The 20,256-nt window shown below is 43.3% G+C and overlaps 2 protein-coding genes across 2 annotated transcripts in view; one reads left to right on the forward strand and one right to left on the reverse strand.

Moving 5' to 3' along the window:
* asic1c (acid-sensing (proton-gated) ion channel 1c) overlaps positions 1 to 11,030 on the forward strand; it is a 64,120-nt gene extending 53,090 nt beyond the window's left edge. Inside the window, exons 2-11 of the mRNA XM_056595927.1 lie at positions 258 to 408; positions 1,100 to 1,227; positions 5,778 to 5,928; positions 6,371 to 6,427; positions 6,953 to 7,106; positions 7,360 to 7,451; positions 7,803 to 7,882; positions 8,298 to 8,369; positions 9,611 to 9,663; positions 10,895 to 11,030. Coding sequence (XP_056451902.1) covers positions 258 to 408; positions 1,100 to 1,227; positions 5,778 to 5,928; positions 6,371 to 6,427; positions 6,953 to 7,106; positions 7,360 to 7,451; positions 7,803 to 7,882; positions 8,298 to 8,369; positions 9,611 to 9,663; positions 10,895 to 10,973 — 1,017 coding nt within the window. The 3' untranslated portion in view covers positions 10,974 to 11,030. The remainder of the gene's footprint in view (positions 1 to 257; positions 409 to 1,099; positions 1,228 to 5,777; positions 5,929 to 6,370; positions 6,428 to 6,952; positions 7,107 to 7,359; positions 7,452 to 7,802; positions 7,883 to 8,297; positions 8,370 to 9,610; positions 9,664 to 10,894) is intronic.
* Positions 11,031 to 15,004: 3,974 nt separating this feature from the next.
* On the reverse strand, positions 15,005 to 19,672 carry cdk5 (cyclin dependent kinase 5). The gene is made up of 12 exons (XM_056595940.1): positions 19,447 to 19,672; positions 19,043 to 19,131; positions 18,893 to 18,960; positions 18,696 to 18,756; positions 18,549 to 18,605; positions 18,365 to 18,460; positions 18,047 to 18,121; positions 17,750 to 17,846; positions 17,391 to 17,462; positions 17,102 to 17,160; positions 16,910 to 16,990; positions 15,005 to 16,367 (listed from the first exon to the last, which is right to left on the reverse strand). Exons 1-12 carry the CDS (start codon positions 19,481 to 19,483, stop codon positions 16,281 to 16,283), a joined length of 879 nt encoding a protein of 292 aa, XP_056451915.1. The 5' UTR covers positions 19,484 to 19,672; the 3' UTR covers positions 15,005 to 16,280.
* Between the last annotated feature and the right edge of the window lie 584 nt (positions 19,673 to 20,256).

The following is a 20,256-nucleotide window of genomic DNA, read 5'->3' on the forward strand; positions in this document are numbered from 1 at the left end:
CATGGGTAACTATTGCATTACAATGAATGGAAAAAGGTAAATAGACTTTACTTATTCAGCGCTTTTCTAACCAGTGGCCACTCAAGGCGACAGCCAGCTCGTCGGGAGCAGTTAGGGTGTGGTGCCTTGCTCAGGGACACCTCGACACTCGGCGAGGAGAAGCTGGGGATCGAACTAGCGACCTTCTGGTTACCAGCCGACCCCGCTCCGCCTCCTGCCGCCAAATGAATGTATTTCCCCTTTTTCTCAACCCCCAGATTTACACACGCTACGGAAAGTGTTACACCTTCAACTCCGGTCTGGACGGGAACCCGCTGTTGACCACGCTGAAGGGGGGCACGGGGAACGGCCTGGAGATCATGCTGGACATCCAGCAGGACGAGTATCTGCCCGTGTGGGGAGAAACAGGTCAGTTGTTTACATTGGCGTCTTCGAGTGCTTCCGCTTTTATTTTGAAAGGACACCTGTAACCGGGCTAGCTCAAAGGTCCCATGACATGCCACCAGGTGTGGGTTGATGAGCCGTTACAAGCCGTTTTGGAAATATGTCCCTTATGACATCCCAGGTTGGGCGTGTCCACCTAGATGTGTGACGGATGGATGAGCAACGTTTGCTACAGTCCGCTGGGTAGGCTGGTAGACTGATCTATCCAGCGTACATCTAGGTGTACACGCCCACCTGTGATGTCATAAGGGACAGGTTTCCAAAACGGCTTGTAACGGCTACACCTGGTGCCACACCTGGTGGCATGTCATGGGACCTTTAACTGTTTTCAGTGTGGTTTGATGACACTGCTCGATAATAACGTATTGATAATAACCTATTAATCCATTTTATTTATTTATTCGCTATAAAAATAAAAGCTTATAAAGACATAATAAAATGCAGGTAATAGCATTTCATGACCCAGAAAAATATGTATTGTTAGCCTTGCCAAAGAGCACCTTCCTCCCTGCTACCCTTCCAGCAAGTCTTTTTTGCCCAGTCCTTGCTGGTCACCTGATGCCTACCTGGTAACCCATAGTGCCGCTGTGCCTCTGAAGGGCCGGTGTGAGGCCTGTTTGTCTCATTGTGTCTGTCCTGCTGTCTGTGTCCACAGACGAGACCTCGTACGAAGCGGGCATCAAGGTCCAGATCCACAGCCAGGACGAACCGCCCTTCATCGACCAGCTGGGGTTTGGCGTTGCCCCTGGTTTTCAAACCTTTGTGTCATGTCAACAGCAACTGGTAGCTAACATTTGGTCTTGCGCACCACCACCACCTCCGCCGCCACCACCACCACCACCACCACCAAACACCACCACCTCCGCCGCCACCACCACCAAACACCACCACCACCAAACACCACCACCACCAAACACCACCACCACCAAACACCACCACCAAACACCACCACCACCACCACCACCAAACACCACCACCCCCACCACCACCACCACCCCCACCACCACCAACACCAAACACCACCACCACCACCACCACCACCAAACACCACCACCAAACACCACCCCCACCACCACCAAACACCACCACCAAACACTACCACCCCCACCACCACCACCCCCACCACCACCACCCCCACCACCACCACCACCACCACCACCACCACCACCACCACCACCACCACCACCACCACCAAACACCACCTCCGCTTCTCAGACCTCCATGTGTCGCTCGGCATCTCCCCCCCCCCCCCCCCCCTTTCCACTCACTCACACACACACACACTGACCCCTCTTCTATGCTTAAACTCCACCCCTCCGCCCTACCCGTACCCCCACCCCCCTCGGTGTCATGGGGGCCCTGGACTACAAAACACGTCTGCTTTTTAGTCCATGTGTGCATGAAACCGGGATGGAGGATCTTGAGATGGAAACAAGGTGCCTTGGTGGGCTGAGCTTCACTGGTAGGACGGGAGAAGATTCAAGCACGCAATTTAATAATGCTTGGTTGAACCCTAGTCCTTTTCTTGACTTCAATTGTAGCCCAAGCAAGTGATGACCATGCAGGGAGCGAAAAAGATAGACTTTGTTTTCTGCACCACTAGAACCAGGCGAAGGTTGTGACATTGGATCAGAATGTTTTATGTATTTCACGTGTATTGTGGTTACGGGACGATGAGGAAGGCAAGGACAATGAAGAGATAAATTCTAGCTGCATTCCAGTTCAGAAGAACGGTTCTTGGCCCATTAAACACAGATTGTTAGGAACATTCCCAAAACTGATATTTTACCTCTTGTTTACCCGTCCACTGTCCAGTCCGTGAAGGAGAAAGCATTAAAAGCCTTAAGCATGGGGGGTGTGCAAGCTCATAAATTTCTCCTCCCAGTTCATTGATTTCCAAATCTAATCAAAACATAAAGCGCTTTTCGGATGTTACCAAGACAGCAGATCTTTAAAATGGTTTCCACGGTGCGGTACAACAGTGCGGAGGCTAAACATGATAGGATTTGTACAGTGATTCATGCAGTATGTGTTGATTTATTTAGCGTAGTGCTTGTTAGCCGCAGGGCACGCCGCTAGCATGTTTCCCCCGTTTGATAATTCGTCCCCATCAGGCTTGTAATGCTTTTTTTAATTCATTAGCCAGAAATGGTCAAATACATGGCTCTGTAATTCATTATCCTGGGTAATTAGTTTTAATCTAAAATCTCCATATCTCTGTGAAGCAAACGGTCACGGGCTGGTGGAAGCAGAACATTTACCACTTCAGAACAGACGCACTCAAAGATGGCACTTCGGTTTTGTGCAATTATCGGTTTGTGCAATTATTTCTTTGTTGGAGCGTTCTGCCTTGCTACAAGGGGAATTCAATAAAATATGGATTATTCATTAATATTTCTGCTTGTTGGGAGAACATGCTTTTCTGTTGGTTTAATAGCCATTAAACTAACAGATTGTATTACAACCTATCACAGGGTATTACATCTTGATAGGTTACAATAGTATTACAAGATATATTACAATCTATCAGATACATCTTGATAGGTTACAATAGTATAACAAGACCTATTACAACCTATGTGAAGAGAAAATTTGAAGAACAAATATTAGTATTTCTATAATCAATTATCAACCTAGAATCAATGTTGTTGATCAGCTGCTCTGGTTTTCCCACACTAAATTCCAATGCCTTCAAAGCCCGCTTATAGTCTGAAATACTTACTCATCCCCCTCACAGGTGTTGAATCCTTGATAGAAAGTTGAGATTTCGTGATTCTGCTGGTCCAGCTCTATCCATTCATCTGGATAGGTTTCCCCGCTGACTGTCAGACTGACGGATGAGGTGGGAAAGCATGGGGCAGACGGCTGAATAACCAACTAACCAGCGCGGCTTCTGAGCCATCAGTAACGGGCACCACTGGGACAATCCGATTGGATTTTTATTTAGTATTTGGCCTTGGCAGGAGATGGTGGTGGACAGAGGGCCTTGACCAATCAGATGTGGCAAATCCTTTATTTTGCTGCCCTCACATGATTAATGATGTGTGCTGTGTTCCCTCTTCTCCCTCCCCTCCTTCCCTCCTTCCCTCCTTCCCTCCTACCCAAGATGACACATCCCATGACGCAGCTTCACTCTCTGAGCTGTGCTTCACACTCTCTCTCGCAGTCAGAGCCTCCTTTCCTCCATGAGCCAGGCTTCACTCTCAGTCAGAGCCTACTTTCCTTGATGAGCCAGGCTTCACAGTCAGAGCCTATTTTCCTTCATGAGCTGGGCCAGTCAGAGCTTCCTTTCCGCCCTGAGCCAGGCTTCACAGTCAGAGCCACCCTCCTTCATGAGCTGGGCTTCACTCAGTCAGAGCTTCCTTTCCGCCCTGAGCCAGGATTCACAGTCAGAGCCACCTTCCTTCATGAGCTGGGCTTCACTCAGTCAGAGCTTCCTTTCCGCCCTGAGCCAGGCTTCACTCCCATTCAGAGCATCCTTTCCTCCATAAGCCAGGCTTCACCCTCAGTCACAGCCTCCTTAGCTAGACTTTGGGCAGGGCCCGGGCACCCAAACATTTGTTTCCAATCAAGAGCAGAGGTTAGCATATTCCTGTCTTGAATTGCTGCATGACCCGAGATTTATATATTGTTAAGTAGCCCCACACACCCAAATCCGAATTCAACTGCCCCATTCCCTCCGCTGTGAACGGAGCCATCTGTGTCTTTTCTTTTCCTTTTTAGTTTTCGTGTGGCGGGAGCACAAGTAAATCTCAGGACTGACGATACATCCTCGTCCTTGCCGCCTTTACCGTAGCCATTAAAGAGCTGCTAATTCCCTCCACTGGGGCTAACATGTGCAGACAACACATGCAGCCCAGAAGGTTCTCTGCTGCTGTGTGTCTCTATGGCTTCAGCCTTGTTGTTATTATTATTTGATGCACTACCCCCTCGTTCAACACATTCATTTGACTTACTCCCCTCGTCCTCGCCTTTTTTTTCTCCGTGTTGCGTCCATGAGAAGCGATCTCTGTGTTGGTTGTCCCCCAGTGGGCCCACAGCCACTCATCATTTCCTTAAACTCATCATCAACCATGCACGTGAGGGTCTTTCCCAAGACCCCCCCCCCCATAACTCTCTCCGGCTATGCTGCCAGGGGAATTTCAATAAGAGCTTAATTATGTTTGCATGTTTAAATCCTCGGCCTTCCAGAATTAAGCCTCTATGGGCCACCTACTATTGAGTAAATGTCCTTCTCAGGTGGCAAAGCTTAATCTGGATGGACTGGAGGGGAGGATTAGGCGTCAGGGTGAACTGCAGTTAGAGGTTGTAGTACTTGAGTTTATTATGCAGGACTCCGGCTCTGATAAGAGCCCCCCCCCCCCCCCCCCCCCCCCCTGTTGGATGTTTGTCTGAATAACCTTGAGATATTGGAGAAGTGTCAGATCACTTTCAAACATATGCATGTGTTTTTACGTCAAACTAAGCAAGGTTTTTCAAAAACTCAACTGTGTGCCAGAGATCCGAATGGGAAAGTCTAGTTTTAGCAGAGATATCGTTTATCAAAGAATGGTCGCTGTGGGAAAATGAGAAAAGTTCTTAATAAGAGGATCCATTTCAAATTCCCGGACACACATTTGAATATCATGACCTGTAACTGGATTTTAGCATTGAAGTGCAAAACACGAGACCTATGCCGACGCTTTGCCTATAGGGTTAGCAAATGCTAACGCCTAACCCTATGCCTGCTAACCATACCATAATACCATCAATCTTATTAACATGTAAGCTTTGGATAAAAGTAGCATTTACAAAGTAAAAGTATTGCACTCAATACCAGCGTAGACTGTGACCACAGAGCACCATTGCGATTCACTTTCCGTGTCCATCGATCGCGGTGTCGTCCCTTCTGACAGTCCATATTTTGTTCCTGTGAGTCGATAGCATTAGGCCTGTTTCCATTCCCCCATGATCCTCTGCAGTCTGCTTCCCGCACAATAGGACAAGCACTGCATCGGTAATGTTCCCTAACCTGCCAACGCAATGCCTGCTGCAACACGCACAGCCCCATACCCTGTTCACCCACTGTCTCTTTAAATCGGATCGGGCGTCCTGTGTCAGCACTGTCCACAAACACTCAAAAGTTGTTGTTTTGTATTGTATTTTTCTTGTCTGTATGTTTTCGCGGCTGCCTGCGGTCCTTTTTTGGTAACAATTATCCATTTTCCGGTGCCAGACTGTTGTCCGCTGGGCTTGACTGGTGTGTTGTTGATGTGTCGGTGTACCGGTCTGGCAGAGGGACCCCCACGGGAATAAAAACACACCCTTATTTCCCCCCCCCCCCCCTCTTCCAGCTGCAGTACCTGCCACCGCCTTGGGGCGACTGCAAGTCCACCCCCATAGACTCCGAGTTCTTCTCCACGTACAGCATCACGGCGTGCCGCATCGACTGTGAGACGCGCTACCTGGTGGAGAACTGCAACTGCAGGATGGTGCACATGCCCGGTAGGCCCCGACTGGCCCCCAACTAAAGCATAGAGTTTGTTCTGCAAACAGAACCATGTTGATAATGTCTCCCGCTGTGAACTTGCAGCTATCCATTACTTTATGTTGTACGTCCTTGCACTTATAAAATATCACTTAGCGCGATGTAGCGTCTTATCCTAGCTATCTTTGTTGTGGGTGAACCTAGCGATTGTTGGTGCTCGGCACTTGGTTCTATTAACATCCTTACTGCACCGAAAGCGATATATGGTTGTCTTTATAAAGCTTTTTTGGACAAATGGAAACGGTAAGGTGCCTTGGATAAAAGCGTCAGCTTTTTTTTTTTTTCAACTCCCTGAATGTCAATTCAGAAGACAGAGGGTACTGGTGTGTTGTTTGTTATTGGTGCGAGCAGAATAACGATGCCTTTCTGTTTCTGTCCCCTCTGTGTGGTGTTGAACAGGTACCTCGACTGTTTGCACACCTGAGCAGTACAAAGACTGTGCTGACCCGGCGTTAGGTGAGCCAAAGCCCAAGGACTGCAAACAGAGACGATTATTAGTTGTTGTTTTTTTTAGCAAAACAAATGGATTATTTTCCCAGGGATTGTTTGACTGCATGAATCTCCGTGCGCGTCAGATAGCCCAGTCATCCAGGCAGCTCGCAGCCAGCGGGCGCCAAACGCCACAACATGACACATAAATTAAACCCTGGAGAATAGTTTGGCATTCACTCGAATGAGGGGTTATCAGTCAGTGCTGGAAAACATTCGTATCTTTTAAATCCCATTAAAACATTGTGTTCTGTTCATGGTTCATTAAAATATAATCAACAGCGTAGATCTTTTTCCCCCTTTCCGTTCCCTTGACATATCCCCTGGATTCGTTCATTATTTTTGTTTCATGGAAAGTGAACGATGGCAGCAAATAGTTCTGTTCTTCGTTTTAATGTGCTTGCTGGCAATGTTCTTTATTATTAAAGATTTAAACTGGGATGCTTGCATACTTGTGCACGGTCCATTGAATGATTTGATCCACATCCACAGACTTTTTGGTAGAGAAAGACAACGATTACTGTGTCTGTGAGACGCCCTGCAACATGACGCGCTATGGCAAGGAGCTCTCCATGGTTAAGATCCCCAGTAAGGCGTCCGCTAAGTATCTGGCTAAGAAATTCAACAAAACCGAGCAATACATCGGGTAAGTATTCGCCCTTTGGCTCTCCGTCCCTGAGATGATGACCTTATGAATTACTTTTTTTTCTTTCTTTTTTTGAGTGGATAGTGTTAGCTTAGCGAGATGTTGGTCTCCATCGTTCACCTTCAATGCCATAAAAAACGAGAAGCGATTCAACCTGAAATGTTTTTTAAATTATTTCAATTATATTTGAATTCTTTACTTACCAATGAAAATGGTATCCTGAGAGAATCTCATCTCCCTTCCCTCCCCCCAGAGAAAACCTTTTAGTGCTGGACATCTTCTTTGAAGCTCTGAACTATGAGAAGATCGAGCAGAAGAAAGCGTATGAAATCGCCGGGCTTCTCGGTGAGATCCACTAAGCTTACTTTATGATGGATGTAGGAAAGAACAAATGCATTGATCCTAATATAGGAAACCGTCCTCAGGCTTTTACGGCCTTTCTCAAACCGGAGCCTCCGGCTGTGACCACTTAGGACCAATGTACTTGCAGCATTGGAACAGGGAAATAAAGGGGTCCTAAATCCATCTCCCAAATGCGAGGCGCTTGAGTTAACACTGGCAGAAAGCCAGGGTTTAAATTCTCTGATTTCGTCAGCTTACACATAGTCACTCACGCGGGAACGCATCGCTAGTGGAAGTCAAGTTGACGGTATCTGTGGCAAATGCATGTCTCCATATTTGTCTATGTCATCCTAGGTGACATCGGAGGACAAATGGGGCTGTTTATTGGAGCCAGCGTCTTGACAATACTGGAAATATTCGACTACTTATACGAGGTAAACACTTTACCCCTTCAGTAAATTCATTTTATGTTTCTGTCGTTTTAGGGAGAAATGCTGTAGCCTATAACTATATTCTGCAGCTATCGATTCTTTTTGAACTTTTGTACATTGCTATTGATGCAATTGGCAGAGCCAGGCCCTTAAATATCTGTGTACTGTTGTTATGAATCAGAATCAGAGTTACTTTTATAACATCTTATTGTAGGGCCAACCCAAGTACACGAGAGTACAATTGTTAAGCTTGGTTCCTCAACAGTCAGATAGCAGCAACAATAAAAGATAATGCAAATGAATATAAGTAAAAATAAAAATCTTTAAAATAAAGTAAATAATAAGAAGTACAGACACTAATGTGGAGGGCCATTAATCGCTATGCAAGTAAATGACTCTGATCTGCTTTCCTGTCAAGGTGTTCAAGGATAAGGTCCTTGGTTTCTTCATCCGCAAGAAGCGACCACGGCGATGCCAGAGCGATAATCTGGTAATACTTTTATTTTCTGCTTCTCTCGCTGTCGATCCGTGACACCATGTCAGATAAACCCAGGAACCAGAACAGTGTCTTCTTGTGTTTAAGATGTGTATTTCTGAAACCTAAACCATGTCAGAATGATGCCCAACTTATTTGTGACTTTTTCACTGCCACCACTTTCACTTTCTGTTCATATGTATTTGAAACTATTCCAAATATGATTTGAACATTGATGTCTAAAGAATAAAACATATCCATCCCAACGGTTTGGATATTTTTGTCTTTAAATCGATAAACACTAACTAGATTTTCCTTTGCGAAGATCTCCTTATGGTTTATTCATCCACCGATGTAGAGATAGATTTTAACTAAATCATCAATGTATCTGGACGTTCTGGTTCCTCTCGTTGGTCATTAATCAAACATAGTGAAGCGTAATTTGCTCAGTGCAGCCAACAATTGTGTTCCTGAGTTCATCTACCTGTTTGTTTCCAACCCCCCCCTGTGCAAAGAACTCTGCTCTTTGTGAGACAAGCCCAAATGTTCTTCATGAGTAACGATGGAGTGAGAAAAAAATCAACTTCAATTTGTCTTTGAAGAAGACTTTGGTTTGTCTCTGAATCAGTGCAGCGTACTGCAGTGGCATGCATGGTCGCCTTGGTTCATTAGATTACAGTTCAACAGAGCAGAACAAGGATGGGTGTGTTCTTCCTTGTCCGAGTAAAGATGTGTAAGAGGAATGATTCCGAGACATCTGGTTTGGTTGAGATCAATCAGGGCATAACGCAAGCCATGGTAGGAAAACAAACCTAAGACACATTGTGCATTTAGCTTTCCTTTCTGCATTCCCCTCCATCCATGTCATAATAGCACTTGCTTAGTCTGATCCATCTTAACCACCTCTTACTCTCATGACAAAGAAACCGTCTCCAACTGACTCGCTCATAACTCCACGTAAGCAACCGAACTCTGAACACACGGCATATCGTCACTTTCAGACGTCAGATGTGTTCCTCCTCCTCAGTGCTCATCCACAATGTTGTAGCTGTACTCTCTCAGCGTTTCCTGCTTGTTAAAGCCCCAAAAAAGACACCAAAAATCACATTTCATCCTCACCCACATTTGATATCCCTCAACTTGAAGCCCCCTGATAGTCCCGGCCCCCTCCCCCGCGACTGTTAGCATTGCATTGTGTTTATTATTTCCATTTCAGTCACCCTCACCCATCTTTCTTTTCATCATGTCTATTCCAGGAGTTTCCAGAGAACCCAACCAGCCCTGGTGTCACGCCTAATCATGCCCCCAGGTAGCAAACCCCATTAATATGAGAGCCCTCCCTCCAACGCTGTCACTCTCCTCTCTCTTTTTTGCGGACATTGTTTGGGAAAACGTCCCTGTATGGTTCATCCAACACAGGACGCCATCGTCATACATACCATATCCCGTTCGGGGCGGTTGGATTAGGTGTTCCACAGGCGGCGGTCTTTCAGTTGAAAGTGGGATTAAATAGGATCATTCACACGGCGCTCTCTGATCTGAAACCCCGTCGCCTCCTATCGACCAGGGAGAGGTTAGTTCCACCAGTGTGTGCTCTTTGATCAGCGGAATCGTCTGCCGGAAGACGACTCGGCAGTACGATCAAATCATTGCCGTGAGAGTTAAACTTAAACTTCACCGTCACACAAAAAAACTGGCCACGAATTCCAATAATTATTTTGTTTTCTCCACCCCCGCCCCCATGTAGGGATAAGAGCAGCGCTCCAGTGAAAAACAAATACATATCTGTCCGACGAACACAGCGCTACACCAACCGAGATGTGTTTTCCTGCAGCACCCCGGGCCGGGTACATTAGAAGCTGGCGCCCGATAACATCACTAGATGCATTACTTTGTGATGTTATGTACATCATCTGCATGCGATGATTTGACGTACAATAATATTTTTCCTTTTCCTGCCGGGAATAGCAATTAAACCATTGCTACGAATGAGTGCATCACTTCTCCCCATGTAGCGGCAACATCTGAAGCAAAGCCTGTTTGCCCAGATAGAAACACAGCACATGCCGAACGATTCAGCTTTCATCACTGCTAGACGTATTCGTGCGGGTTCGACTGAAGCCCAGGACTAAATGTGTTGTTCTTTCTTCTCCTTGCCCCTCTCTCTCCATTCATCTCTCTACATCTCATCCCATTTTTGGCCTTATAAATTTTGATTGGGCTCCATTTTATTCTGTGCTTGCTTCCTTATCCCTGTATCGTTTGACTCTGGGATGCATTTCTCTGTCGTTCGCTGTCCTTAATGCTGTGACCTTGTGTCCGATTACATTGTCAATGCCCTCCATTTTGTTTGTTTTTGGCTATCCGTCCCTCACATTATCAAACCCATTCTCTGCTACTTTTCCAAACTCCTTGTTTCTTCCCTGTCTGCCCTATTTTCTCCAACTTATGCTGCCCTGCACTGCCCTTCTCCCTTAATGCGGATGACCTCGTCTCCTCTCCTCCTCTCTCCCCCCTCTTCTTCCCCCCTCTCCCCCCAGAGCACCTGTGACACCCTCCGGAGTCACTCGGACAGTCTCGGATTCACGCCGAACATGTTACCTCGTCACCCGACTCTAGGGAACTTCGAGGAGTTTGCTTGTTGACCCGGTGATGGAGTCGCAGACCGGGACCAGATGGGGGAGGGTGGGGTGGGGGGGACACTATCGAGGATCGGCTACAAACTGTGAAATAATTTATGTAAAAGTAAAAAAGGGAAGAAATCCAAATGGGAGAAAACATTGAGCGTATACTCGACAGCGTGGTAGACCTTATCAATGCCTGAATAGAAATAGAATACTATCATCAGTTACAAAAAAAATAAACACCAAAAAATATATACCCTTCCAAAACACAAACTCAGGTTTAACTGCCATGCCGAGGGCGTCCACCTTTTATTTCATATCGTTTAAGACGTTCATGGTGTTCATCCGTGGTGTACTTCACTCGCTCGCTTCTGTCCATCCATGCTTTCTCTTGGTTGAGGGTTTTTCTTCTGATCCAAAAGGTATTTCTGACCGAGTTAAGCGATTGTTTATGGGAAGGATTATGACCAGAGGTAATATAATAAAATGTATAATTACATTGCACCACGTGCTTTGAGAAATCTGTGGCCTATGAATCCAAGGAATAGATGTGGACTGGCAGGAGTGGCATACATTCAAAGTATGAACAGTGATGCCCCCTCTCTCCCCCCTTGTAATCTGATGAGGCAGGTTGAGTGACTTGTTATCCCTTTGACCTCTCACCTAGTTAAAGTCACAGAAGACGGGTGTCTGACGTTTTGAGGGGTAGATGGCTCATTATCAGGATAACAACAAGGTCTTCACTCGTGACCCCGAGTCAAAACACACATCCATAGCTTATCGCGCTGCTGTTTGTCACTATGCCTTTGTTATTGCTAAGCTTTCGTTTCTTCGAGTGGAAGAATGTACACACACAGACACCTAGACCTCTTGAACGTAGCCTGAAAGCGTCGACTGACGAGGGTTGACAACAATATGAGTCGCTATGGATTGAACATTGGTTGGGCAACATTGGATGTGGTGAGAGTGTTTTAATGGATGTCTGTTTGAACTGTGTTTCTCACCAAGGTTCAGAGAGGAAGTGAGTCAGGCGAGAAACGATTGTATCTTAGTATGACATGGCTTATATTTAACCTTTACATTATAATTTTCAAGTTGTAGAATAGTGTTATGCTATAAACGACATAATGACTGTCATGAGAAAAATGCATCCATTTAGTCCGCTGTCAACCTTGGCCCTGGTTTCCGTTCGATTATTCAGTTTAGAAGATCAACCACTAGAATTTTCTTGTGACATTCTGCATTATTCCTCATTTGTCCTTACCGATGGCAAAATAAGTTCATAAATCCGCACAAGCCCCAGTGATAGTAATCTATTCTCTATTATAAATTCATGGAGAACAGACCGTCTGTAGATAACATTCCTTACCGTCACATGAATTATGTACATACCCACAGAAATGCCATACGAAATTCTAGACTCCCCACGGGGTCAACGTTTTGTTCCAGGGGTTCTTCGCCCTCCCCTCTGATCTCGTACCAGAAGCCCAGTCCGTTCACCAGGCGCCACCTAAACCTAATCCCGTCCACGTATAGCCCTTGAATGTGTTTATATCCGAGTGGACCCCGAGTGTCTTCCACTCTCCAGTGACTTAGGCCTACGCGACCGACACTTGAATAGAATTTGTAGAGACAAAGATGTAAAAGGAAAACAAAAAAACAACAGCCCTGACTATCTTATCTTAAATCAATTTTTAAACAGAGCGACATTGTAATATTGCATCATTGTATCCTATTGTTATTCCGATATCATGTATTGAAACCGCAAAAAGAAAAACGAAAAAAGAAAAATTGTGATGTATAAACCATCGAGTATAATAAACGATACATTTAACCATCTCCCTCACGTTCCCACAACTTCTCTTCTTACACGTCTGTCCGTTTATTTTCCCGCTTGTCTTCCATGTTTGTTTCTTTTCCCCTCCCCGAAACCCATGGCTCTGGACTTGTAACCACGCCAGTAACACCTCACACATCTGAACTGTGATCATTTGTTGGGACTACAGTTCAGAGACAACAGACAGCCTATGTTGTGTTCTTTGTTGTTGTTTTTTTACTTGGTGAGCTTACCGCCTTGCCAGTAGGGCGGGTGGTGTTAGAAACACCAGAGCTTTATTACTCTGTTGTCTGCTTATTTAGATGACTATTGTGAAGCACAAAACCTTGGGAAATCAGCCATTACTTTTTGGAGCCAATGACAGGCAGGTCTTGTTACCACGACAACGCGCCTATAGGCTTTAGTTTGGAGTGTCCAATACACTACACGCGCACTTAAAGGTTAATCAGGAATACGAGAACATACTTTGCGTCAGATCAACAACAGAGTCCAGACCTAATCCAAAGGAAAATAAAAATATCGGTTTACTATTCAGGGTTGTTTAATTAATGGGTGGTGTTGTGTGGTCAGCAATAAATTAATTGATTACGGTACTACTGTTAACAAATCCAGTCGGCATACATCCTACACTTGAGGATTCCCAAATTGCATTCATTCATTCCTGTCCGGTAGCTGTTTAACGAACGTAGGCGAGATGGCTACGGGTTTTGACATGTGTATATTAAAGTTCTATATATTACGATGATCTTACATATTAACTGGTTAAGAATACAAAAAAATATTACTAAAAGGTATTGCCCCAAATTAAATGTGACATTGTGATGCTATACGATATCATTGCAGTCAGTTTCTATGTCATATGTCGTCCCATTTCATCAGCGTAAGAATGGTTCATAAAAAAACCTTGTCTATTGGGATGATAGACAACCAACTGTGAACATAGGGTAAACATGGGGTTAACATTGTTAACACGGTGGCCGTGGGTCCCTTCCCCCTCGTATCCCTGCCTTACTACCGGTCATACAAACTATGTATCCCAGCTAGCAGCTAACTTAGGGCTTGAAATATTTGTGCTATTTTTTTTCCAAGTAGTTATACAATTTCAACGTGCATTTATGAAACCATAGATGAACAGCATTTCATATCAATATATATATCTATATATATAGCCTTTTAGATTTGAATTATTGAATTATCAAAGCTTGATCCATCACACTCTGCAGCACATTATGTCATTTTCCTTCTTGCATGACCATTGTGTATTACCAATATCTACCTACTGTATTATCAGACCTGTTGAAACATTTATTTTTTTGTATTGTTTCCAAATGTCATTATGAGCCAGATGAAACAACGTGTTAATGCAGCCATTCCCTCTGTGCTATGAAAAGTATATTAGACCTTTGGAAAAATAGCAGCACCGACAACCTCGAGGAAGGCTTGGGATTGTGCAATATTTAATTCAGTGTGGGCGCGATGAGTGACTTATGTTCCTGACATTTTGAATGGAGAGCGAGAGAAAAATAAAAGAAAATACCTTAAGTGGCTTGAGGTGAAGAGTGGTATTTACAGGTATTCTGTTTTGTATATTTTATGATTGCATGCACAAACAATTTGGGGAATCGGGCTTGCTTCATCTGGCTCTACGTACTGTACATTACAGTATATTGTAGATTTGTGATTTAACACTGACGTGGACATTAAATAGCTCCTACCCTCTTAAATGTGTGTAATGTCTTCAAGTTTCATATACACAGCTTGGTTATGCGTTTTGCATCCATGACAAACAAGATTACTTTTAGTGTGCATTTATGTGTGATCAAAGAAGAAGACGAGGAACAGAGTGGCTATACTGTCACAGCTCCAGCCATCTATTCTTAGTTCAATAAATCAGTGGGTTTTGTTTATTTCCACTTTATTAAAAAGTTAATCAGTGGTTTAAAAAAAAAAAAAAAAAAAAATACAAAACCACTGATGGCGTATGTTTAATGGTACATTAGCTACGTTGTGAGTAGGAAAAAGGACACAAGAAGGTGCAAACTTGAATGTTCCAAATCCAATGACATTGTGGAATATCTCTAGAGCGGTTTGTCTCCAAATAGTAGTGGAATAGCCTGGCAGCACTAAAGCATGATGAAAGCAAATTACACTACAGTTTTATAATAAAATACTAACGTTTTTCACACACACACGCACACACACACACACACACACACATATACACAACCTTGCTGTATAAAAGCAGTGTCATATTATTGAAAGAAAATCTCCTGTACCAAAACAAATGGTTGTGCTGTATTTAAAAAAAAGAAAAGACCTAGGCTTAATTAAGCAGACATTCAATTATTAATAAATACATGCATTCAATTATTTTGCTTACATCAGTAGAACAAAAATAAAATATTAACTTTTCTATCTACTTCAAAGACAACCCATGGTGAGGGAAACAATCTGGGGGTGATTCTGCAATGGAAAAGGAAGCCGTTTGAAACAAAGAAACCACAGGGGACAGAGGGCGTGATGAAATATAAATTCTTTCGGATCTCATTTGTGATGTACAATAGCGAACAATTCATTTTTTTCATATTTTAACTACAAAAGAAAATGAACAGATTATAAAAGATAGCAATGATTCACTAATGGTCCTCTGTTCATCAAGTCTACAATTTAAATTGGTCCACTTTTGTTAACATGGCTGTTGCATTTTAATAGACTGAGAAATGGTGACAAGAAGTGACCCGTGTGACTGGTAGTTGACAAATCAGGCACACAAAAAGCTGGCAAAAACGTGCAACTAATATAGCGTTGTCCCAGACCATTGTACAATCTGCTCTTTAAAAGTAATGGAAAAGTGATGGGTTTATGCTTAAAATATTGATATCAAAGTCTTTTTGTCTATTACTCAGTCTAAAATGGATGCAATTAATGAAAAAGGTGTTCATGCCTTTAAGTTAAGCATAAATACCTCACTTAAAGTGACACCACACTAATGTATTATATGCATTTAGGTTTTCCATTTATGACATCACATTTTTGAAACGGCATCAGAGAATCATCACTACTAACTTCACAGTCAACTCATGAAATTTTATGCTGGGTATGTATTCCATTTTAGCAGATATTAAAACTGAAAGACCCATGTTTGTTCTTGATAGCCCTCGAATAATTTAATCAAAAAGCTGTTATGTTTCCCAAAAGTGCGGTCAATAACGACGAAGTCTGGGGTCTCCCCAGAATACCTCGCACGGACAGACTTGCAAACCAGAATAAAATAATAATGATTAACAAGGAGGCACAACAAGATGATATAAAAGCTAGTGCATTTCCGAAAAGAAAGAATAGATACAGGGTGGAAGGGTCTGAGTGAAAACGTGTTGGTCAGGAGGCTTGATTGTGGTGGTGGAGGTGGTGGTGGAGGTGGTGGTGATGGTGGTGTTGAAGGAGTTTCACCTGCTACGGTGTGGTCTACGGTGGGCAGAAATCAGCAAAGTATGGGTGCTGCAGAGCCTCTTCCGCAGAGATCCTCTGGACCGGGTTACACTTCAGCAGGTTCTGAGTTAGGATTACCAAAAAACATCTTAATTCAAGATTTTAAACCATAAGGTCCAAACTTCAAAACAAAAAAAAAGATCCAAACTTTTTTTTTCTAGCTTTATAATCCTAACATTTTATACATTTTTACACACACACACACACACACACACACACACACACACACACACACACACACACACACACACACACACACACACACACACACACACACACACACACACACACACACACACACACACACAGTTGCTGTATAAATGCTGTAGCTGCACGTGTCACATTATTCAAACAAAATCTTCTGTACTAAAACAAAATTGTTGTGATCTATATAAAAAATAGGCTTATTTAAGGAGACATTCAATTACTAATACATGCATTCAATTATTTTGAGATTTAACATTACCAAAAAATTCTCATAGATCCCTAACAGGGAAGAACATGTTTAGATAATAAGGAATGCATTTGTGGTCAATGGATAGATAGGGGTCGTTTCTTACATGGTTGGACACACAGCAGTACAAACATTAAAAGTGTTGAATCACCTGCAGCAGATCTCGTCCTGTGCTACTGAGTTTGGGAACCACGTTAACCAGTGAGGTGGTGGCGGGGTACATTGGATACGGCTAGAGGTGGTCGGGGGGGAAATAAAATCAACTAGTTAACCATCCACTTAACATCTTGTCCTCTGGTGGGACACGCGACAATATATTGACAGGAAAACGTTAATGGGTTACCTTGTAATCTGGTAGTTTTGTCATGGCTTGCCACTGCTCCTCAGTTGGCGTACCCAACAATGTACAACAGTGTCAAAGAAAAACTACAAACACAATGGAGTCCACAACACAAAGTATATTCCTCCATTTAGTTTTATGCCGTTGCGTCACACTGTACATTCTCAAAATATAGCCCGTCTTTAAAAGACGGAAAACCATTTTAGGATCGAGAGTAGCATGTATAATGAACGAGTATAGGAACTTAATTAAATCAGAAAAATATTTCAATATTAGCAAACGGCAAAAGGATATCTGAAGATGCGCTTCAATTGGTCGTCAACGTCATTCCCGGGGAACAACGGCCTGCCCGCGTTGGCCAGCTCTGTATGGACACAAGAAAATATATTTAAAATCATATTCAACAAATGTTGGGTCCAAGACATAATATGGACATTTACATTTAGCAGATGCTTTCATCCAAAGTGACTTTTGAGTTTATTTGACAGAAGAAAGAGAAACAACAATACATCTTTGTCGGTACATTAAGGATGTTTATAGAACCAAGTGCCAAGCACTAACAATTGCTAGGTTAACCCATTCCCTCTATATACAAAAAAGCTAGCTAGGATAAGATACGATTATAACCAATATAATAACAGTTGTACAAACCTGCAAATATACACCCTGCTGACCACATATCGATTGAGGTAGAATAGAGTTTAGCACCAAAAAGCACATCGGGAGGCCGGTACCACAGAGTCACCACCTATAAACACGACACCACAACATCAACAACTCCTCCAGCATCACTTAAGATACCGATTTTCACGTTGCATAATGGATGTTGATGTTGTCAATGATTTTCTGAACTGGTCCCTGAAATGTGTGGGCAGCTTGCCGTTTGGCCCCAGGTACTGATCAACAAACAGTGTTGCCAAGGACCTTTTTCACGTAACATTCGCCTACCTCAGCCGAGTAACACCTCACAGGAATCCCAAAGGCTCGAGCCAAACCAAAGTCAGCCAACTTCAACTCTCCATTCTGGTGATACAGGCAACAGTAACGGGTCAATTTTAAGTTTCTTGGCTTTGACCTTGGACGTAGAAAGTTAGCCAATTGCTTAGTATATATGGTAGTTTTTAACTTGCAAGGGAAATTGTACAATCATTTGCAATGTAAATCATATATAGAATTAACTTTTGCTTTGTGACGTGCATTGGGTTAAAAATCTAAATGATTTTGAACAGACGCCCTACAACTAGGCTTCCATGTTGGAACACTCACTCTGTTAATAAGGAGATTCTGTGGCTTCAGATCTCTGTGGAGAACGTTCCGACTGTGACAGAAGGCCAGGCCCTTCAGGAGCTGGAACATAAACGACTGGAGAGAAAAACAGGAGGAACACCAGGTTAAAAAACTCACACAGAATGAATAATACGTTGAAGAGTCAAGAGAGACAAGTGATTACCTTCACGGTTTCTGGGTCTAAATCTCCGTTGCAACTGTCAAAATATTTCTTCAGATCCTAGAGATGTGAAGAGTTAACATTTCCCCATTATTTGACAACATGTATTCGCAAACAATTATCAATCATTTCTCTGAACAGTTTTCTTACCTGATCGCAATACTCAAAGACCAAGGTTAACTTTTTGTCACTGTGCAGCACATCATGTAGCCTGGGTACATAAAACAAAAATGCGTTCAATGATGATCAACAACCAGACAACCTGTCACACACTAGCCAGCAATCAATGCAGATAAAAGATATACAACACTAAAAACAACCGTGCAGTTTGAACCAAAGGCACTCACCTGACAATGTTTTTATGTTTAAGTTCCTTCAGGAGACAGATTTCTCTCAAGGCGGAACTTGGCACCCCCTAAAAAACAAAAGTGACTCAATTGACCAGCCTCCAGCCCCCTGCTGCTACTGCCGACAGCCTCGAAATGACTCACACATACCTCGTCATCGTCATCCAATCGGACCCTCTTCAGAGCCACGATTTCGTGCGTTTCGCGGTTCTTCGCCTTGAAGACGGTCCCGTACGTCCCTGGGAGGGAAAAGAGCCCAGCGAGAGACGGGCAGTGGGGAACGTTAATGAATGAAAGGCTAGCTGCTGGCTGTACCCTAATGCTAGCCAGAGCTGCATACCTACTTAAAAACTGCCATTTAGGTTCAAACATTCCCGACTATATGGTTAGTTTGACGTAAAATAGAAGATGTTTCCCTTGTTTAATGTTAAAACCATGACTTGACACTGCCCATTTATTAAAGCGATGGGCTAACGACTTGAATCTGGAAGCAAAGGAATGCTAGCTTGGAGCTGAAAGGTATCCAACTTTTGCCTCATAGTTGTTGTACTTACCCTCTCCGATTTTCTCAAGCTTTTCATATTTCTGCATGTTTGGTGAGTGGCGCCAGCCTTAATATAACTAGTAAACCTCTAGGTCTATCTGATACAAGAAAAAATTCGAAATCCGCAGTGATGTTTTGCTAGCTGGTGTTAGCTCCCAGACTTGTACCCTAGACACTTCACTAGGCAAGCTGTTCTTGCTGGTCATCTAGCGGCTGAAACAGGAACAGCATCACAGTGGAATTGTCTGGAAATGCAATCCATACAGTGATTTAGGCTGCTGCAGGAAAGGACACTTCCATGGACAAAATGCATGCAAATGTTCTAAACAAACAATCAAAAAACGTAAGGTAGATAGACCATTTTAAATACTAGGTATAATTCACATGTCTCATTTAAATTTTTAGATGATGATTTAAGCTCAGCAACACAAATTATTTAGCTTTTTGAGAAACAACATATTACAAAACATCCATCAGAATTAGAGGCAATTATCATAAGATGGCATTGTTCAGGCGATAGCAAGGTCTGCAGACCTGTGTGGGGAAAGCTTATCTTAAGCAGGGTCTGAAATACAAGACATGGTACATGTCGCCTTTAGCGTAATGATATTGAGGGTACTAACTAATGCTAGGAGAACCTATATTAAGACGTTAACGTGGGTGATGCATTGTTATATAGTAAGAGATGCATGCTGGCATCTGGAAAGGGGTAGCAAGTTATTCTGCATATTATATTTAGAATACATATCTGACTGAAGATGGCGGGTTGTATTTTGAGAATTTAAAAATCTATAGCAAACCACCATTTATTTTAAGGGCC

Source organism: Gadus chalcogrammus, chromosome 8 (genome assembly GCF_026213295.1).
Source record: "Gadus chalcogrammus isolate NIFS_2021 chromosome 8, NIFS_Gcha_1.0, whole genome shotgun sequence".
Taxonomy (NCBI): domain Eukaryota; kingdom Metazoa; phylum Chordata; class Actinopteri; order Gadiformes; family Gadidae; genus Gadus; species Gadus chalcogrammus.